Raw genomic sequence first — 9,115 nt, 5'->3', positions numbered from 1 at the left:
CAAACAGCTAGTTGCCACAAGAGGCGGGAAGGAGATGAAACAAAGACGAAATACGTAGAGGCAATGTTTAGCACTGGAGTATAATCACTTCACCGCCATATTGGATGGGCCCTTCATTCCAAAACCTAATCAAAGTTAACGCTCAGTGAGCAACTATGCCTTTTTTGTGAGGTCTATGGTTCCAACAACCCGCATATTATTGAAAACAGATTATCTTGGATTACTATTGACTTTTCTAGCCCAATGAATGCACTAGGGATGACTAGTGACCCATCCAACATGGCGGTCCACATTTACAGAAGCGCCGATAGAAAGCCCCAGTCCGTGTCGCCTCTACGTTTATATGACCTCTATGCTTCTCATATTCATTTTCTGTTGTGGAAATCAATGAACACGATGTCCAAACAGGAGCTGTTACAACCCCAACATAAACAAACATTAACCATCATTAAACTAGTTGAATCCGTGTTACCTCAAAAACTAAAAATAACTGGAGTCAAGCACGTCATCCTCTAAGTTTTCCTTGAGGTACATAATGAGGCGTGTGACTCCAAAACCGCGTGTTTTTTAGGGAAGCCTGCCCACTTCCCTTGATTTAGTATTTTTAAACATCTGCTGGTTATCTGAAAACCTGGAAAGATAACCAAAGTAACTTTCTGACCTTTGATTATTTTTTCTGCCATTTTAAAGAACATTAAAGATGCATTTTATGTTGATTATTTGTGTAATTGCGCTGCTGATCCAAATAAACACTTATAGCTTGGATTTCGTCCACCCTGCTTTTGTGTTAATAAATTATACAAAAAAATGAAAAGAGATGAACTTTGTGTGTGAGTTCAACTTTTCCATTGAGAGAAAATCTTAACACTTGAGCTGGAAAACATAGCTGTGGAAATTATCCACATTGGCGCTCCATGTTTTGTTTTTGGGAAACATGCACTTCTGTTGGGATTATAGGGTAGATGAAGTCAAATAATCATCTGGGCTGCTATCCAGGTGAGTTCCTGGCACAGATTCGATCTCTGTTGCAGAGATCGACTGGCTAAGCTCTCTCAGCGAACTCTTGGTTACGTTTAGACACGCGCTCTTTAGGATGTGGCGCACCTTCTTGCCGAGGAGTATGTAGAGCAGGGGGTTGATGCAGCTGTTGAAAAAGCCTAGACTGGTGGCAAGAGGAAAGCCAGATTTCAAGATGTGGTGGAGGTAAACCGAGGAGTGTATGGATAGCTCCATCAAGCTGAATGCATGGAAAGGTGCCCAGCACAAAAAGAAGGCCAGAATCACTGCAGTGACTGTTTTAGAGAAGCTTGACATGTGAACTGAACCACCAGAGTTTCTCACTTTGATTGATAGAAGTATTCCTGTCACACTTATGGCAGTTAACGGCAGAAGAAAGCCCACAGTGGTACGAATGGTCACTATTGTGATGTGGATCATAGCCGCTTTGTATCCGTTCTGCATGTGGAAGTTGTTGTAGCACAACACGTGGTCGTGAAGACGTAAGGTGTCACGAAAGATCAATGCGGGGCAGCTGAGGAGAGCAGCCATCGCCCAAATGCAACCGCACATGAGCCAGGCTCTGTGTACAGTGCGGTGTCTCCGAGACCAGTTCAGGTGGACCAGAGAGACATATCTGTCCACGCTGAGCACTGTCAGGAACAGGACACTGGCATACATATTCATCACAGACACAAAGGAGTTGATCTTACACATTGCCAGACCAAAGTCCCAGTGGAAATCCCTCAGGATGTAATCGATGTAGAAGGGCAGAAAAAGCACAAACACAAAGTCTGCGATGGCCAGATTGAGCAACCACACGCTGTTGGTGGTTTTTTTAATTTTGAAAGCCATCACCCAGATAACCATGCCATTGCCAATCAGACCCAGCATGATGGAAATGATGTAGACCACCACTGAAATAATGTGGATGGGTTCCGACTGCTGGTGGCCTACTTTCAGCTTCCCCAGGTCCTCGTACTCCAGATTACACGCATAGGTGTAGTTGTAGTCTTCTCCAGTGTAGTCTTCTCCAGAGTCACCCATTGTTGCAGGGATGTGTGCTGGAATAATCTGTTGGAAAGAAAAACTTCTGTTAAATGCTCTGATGCTGTTTCATTTATATTGATCCCTTACTTAAAGGTGCAATGGCAAATCTGCAAAACAAGCTAACTTTTAAACTCAAACACGATCACAGAACCTTCACTGTTCCCATCAGCTATGTCATCCCTAAGCCCCCTGATATGGGAACGATCATTGCTTCCGTAAACCAGACAGAACAAAACACCAGTAGCCGTTTTCTGCGTCCAAACATCTATTGCTATCCATGACGTCAAATGGTGTTTTTCATTTTGGGAATTTGGTAGTTTTCCAGAGCACACCTGCCAGTCATTTTGGGATTCTCCAGAACTCAAAGATGGTCAGTCCACCCCTGGTGGTGACACAGACAATTGGATGGTCCAATCGGTTTCGGACCGAGCCAGGGCTGAGATTTAGAGAAATGTGAGAGATCCACCTCTTTATTATTATTTTACTATCTGTTTTTTTATCTCTACAAAATACTATATTAGAACATTGTTAAAGGTATACTAAGCCGTTTTGCTTCCTTTTAGTACCCTCTAGTGTCCTTTTGTAGAAGCTAAACTCTCTCCCTGCCGTACATTTGTCTTTTTAACACCTTGATCTAACAGCTTGAACATCTCCCAGTGCTCCTAAGTGTCTAGAGGAGTGATTCATCACTAAATACCATGCTATGCCATAGTTTATTTATACAGCACATTTAAAACACAGCATGGAAGCTGCCCAAAGTGCTGCACAGGCTGGACCAAATCATGACCAATCAAAGCAAGAAAAACAGAGGATAAAAATACCATTCAATAAAATCAAATAAAACATGAGGAATACTAAGAACACATCAAAACAAAATACAATAAAATGAGTCACAGTCTAAAAGCCATATTGTAGAAGTGTCTTGAAACAAATCAGTTGTGTTCATGATCTAAAACGTGCAGGAAACGTGCTGAAGCCAGACAGCAGCGTCAGGTATGTCAGCTAAATTTTTTCTAAGTCCCAATAGACCGGAGAGGCAACTGTGAAGTTGCAAATGCGGTATTCTGGCCACAGGGGGCGATAGGAGCTGGGTGGCCTTTTATTAATCCTGTACAGGGTCATTTTCACACATAAGGGCTCAAGAAAAAGATTTAAAAATATGAAAAAGTGGCAGATTGTTCCTTTAAGAAGCAAGAAAAAAATTAAACTAGCCTGTTCTGCAGATTAGCCATTGCAGCTTTGACATGATCTCACCTCAAACTGGCTGTGAGTTTTCTTTTTCTTCAATAAAATGACTTGTCTTGAGCCTCTTTCCTGTCATCCAGTTCCTGTGTTGAAGCTAGGCCAGGGTGTGTCCTGGAACATTTTGTCAACATTCATTTTGGACAACAATGTGGAAAGATAGATGATCTCAAAAGAATATTTAGATTTATTTTCTGAAATGAGGAACTGGCATTGGCACACAGTGTATCATATTTCGGCATCAGACAGAAGAACAAAACACACATTCTGTTGTTTTTGTCAAGTAGAGAATTAAAATAAATCTGTGTGAGAGGCTTGTTCATCTCTTTGTGCCACAGTCAAGGTTAGATTATTTTGACTGCAATCATTCTGAAAAAAAAAACATTTTATAGTTTGTCTAAAAATAATTTTAAACATAACATAAAAATCTAATTTTCAACCAAACAGGAATACATAAATCAAGGTGAGAAAATAATTAAAAACACACTAAATAGAATAAAGCAACCTATACATGAAAGTATAAAACGCACAAATCAACTGTTGCTGCCATAATGTGGGTATTTGGTGTCAGGAACTGACAAATTACACACACACACACACACACACACACACACACACACACACACACACACACACACACACACACACACACACACACACACACACACACACACACACACAGTTGCTAATATTCTTTATTTCTTTAAGTTTTCAGACGAAAAGTGAGTCACTCACCTCTTGTTTTAGATGAAATCCCGCAGCAGCTCTGCGGGTTCCTTCCTCATGCGGAGTCTCGTCTCTTCTCTCGGCTTCATAAAGTCTTTTCTCGCCTGCTCGTGAAGCCTGCTGCTGCGCCCCAGACCGAGCTGCGTGTGGAGACGCTGTTGTTCAGAGGGAGCGCCAGGCTGACGCGTCAAACCTCAGAGGGAAGAAAACTTATTGGTTTAAACGCGAATGAAGGCAGCTTTCTCTCTGGCGACTTTTCCCACACCTAACGGGACGCTGTCCTGCTCGGACTGTACCAAGAAAAGTTTGGAACGTCGGGATTTTTTTCTTCTTTGTGCGCGTGTCTTCCAGACAAAGAGTTGCTGGAGCTTCGACTGTTTTTCTTCCTGTCAACCCCCCTTTTTATTCAGTCAGAAGCGACTGAGAATGATTTTGCCTTAGTATGCGTTTTCTTAAAAAATAAAATAAATAAATAAAAAACACTTTAGGCGTTACTAGAAAATTTTAGTAACACATAAATTGACCAATTTCTCCAATTAACACCAACCACCATCAAAAAATAAAAGGAAAAACATTTTCATGTCGTTTGCTAGCCTGGCAAGCCATCCTATATTTGAATATAAATACAGAAAACAATCAATCAGCAGTGGCAGCTATGATTTCCCTTTTATAGTCCATTATAAAAATTCAAACGTTGGGAAATTACTATTTCCATTTTCCAAATTTTACAGACATTGTATTTTATTGCATTTTATTTTTTAATATATTTTAAAGGTGTGGTTTACTCGTTTGTTCAGTACATTTGCCGTGTTCTCTAGTGAAAATCAATGCCTTATGAATCATAAAATAAAGAGCTATGATGCTCCTGGTCTGAGATGCAGAAGTTCGCTGGTGCATAGATGGGCTGAAAAATGCAGGAAGCCTAATTTATACTTCTGCGTCGGGACAGACGCACGCAATGCCATTATCCTTCCGAAGGCACACCATTGTCCGTCCGAAGGCTCTCCAGCAGGCTCGCAAGGACGGATGGAGTCCAGCTCTCTTTTCTAAACGTCCGTCCGACTAGAATGAGAACGCAAGCTTGTGATTGGTCCGGACGCCAGCATCGCCATTGCGCCCTCAAAAACATAAAAAGAGCCGAAGATATCTAGTGGCAGACGTGGAGCAGCATGAAGAATCCCAAGCATTTTATTTGTGGATGGAAATGATGGGAAACGTGGGTTTAGAGGTGGTGAGCACACAAAGAGGGGGAGGAGGATGAGAGACAAACTCGTCTAGGTTAAAAAGTCTCTTAAATGCAAAAAAACCCCACAATATAAACAGTTAATGCACTATCTTGGACCGGATACATTGCAACGTCACTATCACCAATTACTCTCTCTCCTCGCTGCAATTTTTTTTTCAAAAGCCTTCCTGTGGGCGGAAACGAGCCAAGATGGGCAAGGCCATGAATTCAAATTCTGTGTGACATAGATATGTGAGGATTTTCCAATCCTAGAGTTTCATCGTCTATTTTCCACCAGAAACGAATACAGGAGATACTGTAGATGTAAGAGACTGTTTTCATGTTCAGCCTGCATGAACACTCAGTGACTAATTATAATCAGAAATGTAAAGCGGGCAGCAGAGGGCGACAACGTCCTCTGCTGCCCGCAGATAAACGGAGAAGGAAGTGACGCCACCATCAGCGTCAGCCTGACGAAGTTTGCAGCCGCAAACGAAACTTTGCAGGTAAATAAAACCTTTCTGTGTTTTAAAAAGAACTAAAAGATGGAATTAGAATTTCAACACAGCAAGAACACACCAAAGATGTTCAAAGAAAAATATGGACAACAAGGGACAAAGGACTTCCGCCGTTTGGAACGATAACATCAAAAACGCGCACGTCTTAGGAACCACCTTCGCTTCAATTTAAGATGCCGGGACGAAAACTTCACGCCAACAAGCAGCTAAAACCACCGATCCGGACCAAGACAGCACAAAACATAATGGAAAGAGCACAGAGAGCACTACTCAAAGAAAGGATAAGAAACGTCATAACCAAACAGAAGCAAGTAGAAGATGAACTGGAAAGAAGACACCTGGACTTAAAAAGGAATTAAAAACTTGATAAACAAACAGAGGAACTAATTAAAGGACACATGATGGAAATACAGGAAAAAGAGTTCATAAAAGTAAAAGAAAGACACATAAAGAAGTTAAACAAACTCATCAACAAGAAAAAGAGGGGGGAAATACAAGATAACGCCACACAAAGCTCATGGGTATGTAATATTTCACAATACGAACTAACAGGAGCAGAAGAAAGCATATTGAAAAAAGGTTTAAACTTTGCAGTAACACCAAAGAAAATACCATATGATGAATTCATTGTAGCAACAGAACTCCATGAGGCCAGCTGTGGTGGCCTCATGGAGGGGGCCATCGACTAGCACACTGCTGCTAACCACTAAAACATTCTCCCTCTCCTCATAATAACTTTTTGCGTTCCTTGACGTTGGATGTGCTACTGCTAGTTTATCCGTTTAATTATAGATCCACTAGGATAAATACAATAAAGTTTATCTCTCACCAAATAGAATATTTACTAAGACATCACGGTGTAGCTATGGACGCATTGCTTGTCTTTGTGTGTGTGCGTGTGTGTGCGCGCGCGTGTGCATGTGTGTGTGTGTGTGTGTGTGTGTGTGTGTGTGTGTGTGTGTGTGTGTGTGTGTGTGTGTGTGTGTGTGTGTGTGTGTGTGTGTGTGTGTGTGTGTGTGTGTGCCTGCTCTGTCTTCTCGATCCCCAGTGAGTCGTGGAGGATGGCTGCTTATACTGAGCCAGGATTCTCTGGAGGTTTCTTCCTGTTAAAAGGGAGTTTTCCTCTCCACTGTCGCTTTATGCTTGCTTAGTATGAGGATTGCTGTAAAGTCACTCACACTTGTCAGTGACTTGATGCAATTTGCTGGGTTCCTTATATAGGAAATATTATTTCTGATTGGCTTAATGAACTGACCTGAATTGGAATGTTTATTACCGGTATGTGAAGTGCCTTGAGACAACTCTTGTCGTGATTTGGCGCTATATAAATAATCTTGAATTGAATTGAACTAGCATGCCAACAAATCACAGATGAGGGAAAGAAGAACTTAGAAATAACGTAGTTAGGACATTAAAAAAAACTGCCAAATTCAACACAGCAATATTACAAAAGAACAACAATCAGCCATGACAGCTTTATCCAAAAATGAACAGATAATTATTCTACCCGCAGACAAAGGAAGAACCACAGTAGTTATGGACAAAGGAAAATATAAACAACAGATGAAACAGATGTCAGAGGACAAAAATACATACAAAATACTTAAAAAAGACCCAACAGAAAGCATTAAGAAAATATGAAAAAATTACTGAAGCCACTACAAGAAAATGGCAAAATAACAGAAAATATGTACAAACACTGGATTCCTACAGCAAACATAACACCAAGTAATCAACTTTCAGATTGTCAAAATAATAAATATGTGCAACAGCTAAACTTGTAAAACACAGAATAATTGTTGCATTTGCCTCAAACTGGTTCTATAATATTCTGTGAACAGATTTAGAAAAATGTCTGATTTGCTTTCATCTGAATTTATCCTGCAGATCTAATGGCTTTTATTTAAACCATCCACTTAGTGTACACACCCACATCTTCATGTTTTCAGTTTCCTACTGGCACACGGGCCTGTGATGAGGACCCGTTTCCTCCAGGAAGACAAAATGGACACCACACAAGATTTCCGCGGCTGATTTGCTCATCTGAGACCTTTGGTGTTTTTATGGGAAATCTGTGATGGCTTGCAAAATTCTGTAATAAAGGGTCTGATCAACTCTCTGATCTTTGCTTTAAAAAATAATAAAAATGTTTTAATGTTTTATTTGTTCTTAAACTTAGAGTTTTGCTCTCTCCTCATTTAACATTCTGCCTTGAGTCAGATGGTTTTGTTTATAAAAAAATAAACTCGTGCAATCCTGTGAAAACTGATGACTGCAGTGTAAATGTTATTTTTCAAACTTTTCATTTTTTACTTCCTTTACTCAACTCCCTTTGCCCTTCTCAGCCCTTCTACCTCGCCCCCTTCATGCACGTCTGCAGTCATGATCCTTATCACCCATTATTTGATTTTTTTTGTAAATGCAACTTTCCTTTAACAACTTACATAACTAGACATACATAAAATAACAGACTTTCTTTTTAATTTGATGTTTTCATCCTCAATTTCCTGCTGGCTGTGAGCCAGAATGTGAAGGAACAGGAACATTCCAGGGGTTATTAGGAACACCTCTGGGTCCTATTTCTGCCAAACAAATCACATTGAAACAAAAAACAAGTTCCAGTAGCTCCAGCTGCCTCAGAGCTTAAGAAACATTTAAATTAATAAACAAGAAAATCCGTAGGCACAAATCAATTTAAAGCTGCAGTCTTTTCAAATAGCACCATCTAGAGGCTGACAAATGTAGTGCACCCTAAACCGTTCTCATCACTTCCATATGTACGGCCAAAAGCAACGCCTCTCATTTGTGAACGTGCACCTTTAGCTGTCCAACAGAGCTAAGACATATTGTTTTACAGTCATTATTCTCACTGCATGTTTATTCACATATATTGTTTTTTTAAAGGCTTACTCAGTATGCCCTCAAATGCTTGCGTCCGCTCTGACTGACTTTTGTATATAAGTGGATGTCTAACGCTAATGGCTAATGCTGAATGGTGGTCAATTCAAATTGCATGGGGCTCTAGAGGACCGAAGATGGTTTAGATGGTGATTGCATTAAATCACATTACAGGATCAGACTGTCACTTTTACGGATTTCTAAAAACAAAATAATCATAATTCCAGAAAGGGGGTAAACTGATGCAGATGCAGCACCAATCTGCCTATTGATCTCACGCTCCATTTTTCCCTCATTCTTGAACAAGAAATACCGAGATACTTAAAGAGCAAGTAACACCTAAATAAACTCCCCCCCCCCCCCCCCCCCCCATGGAATTTTTGGGGGGCACCCCTGCTTCTTGGTGGGAACCAGGCCTCCACAATGCGGCTCAAAAATTCAAGCAATCCCGGAAGTACCA

General features: G+C 40.7%; 1 protein-coding gene across 1 annotated transcript; it reads right to left on the bottom strand.

The window, feature by feature from the left end:
* Positions 1–728: 728 nt before the first annotated feature.
* cmklr2 (chemerin chemokine-like receptor 2) lies at positions 729–4,241 on the bottom strand. Its single transcript, XM_015966437.3, has 3 exons — positions 4,024–4,241; positions 3,301–3,402; positions 729–2,070 (listed from the first exon to the last, which is right to left on the bottom strand). The coding sequence occupies exon 3, from the start codon at positions 2,041–2,043 to the stop codon at positions 952–954; it is 1,092 nt and encodes a 363-aa protein (XP_015821923.1). The 5' UTR covers positions 2,044–2,070; positions 3,301–3,402; positions 4,024–4,241; the 3' UTR covers positions 729–951.
* Between the last annotated feature and the right edge of the window lie 4,874 nt (positions 4,242–9,115).

Source organism: Nothobranchius furzeri, chromosome 14 (assembly GCF_043380555.1).
Source record: "Nothobranchius furzeri strain GRZ-AD chromosome 14, NfurGRZ-RIMD1, whole genome shotgun sequence".
NCBI lineage: Eukaryota > Metazoa > Chordata > Actinopteri > Cyprinodontiformes > Nothobranchiidae > Nothobranchius > Nothobranchius furzeri.
Note: the sequence above shows the minus strand (reverse complement) of the source record. Positions and strands in the feature narration are given on the sequence as shown.

What these genes read in the sequence shown, in the direction of transcription:
- cmklr2 (XM_015966437.3), bottom strand. Translation starts at nt 2,043, where the DNA reads ATGGGTGACTCTGGAGAAGACTACACTGGAGAAGACTACAACTACACC.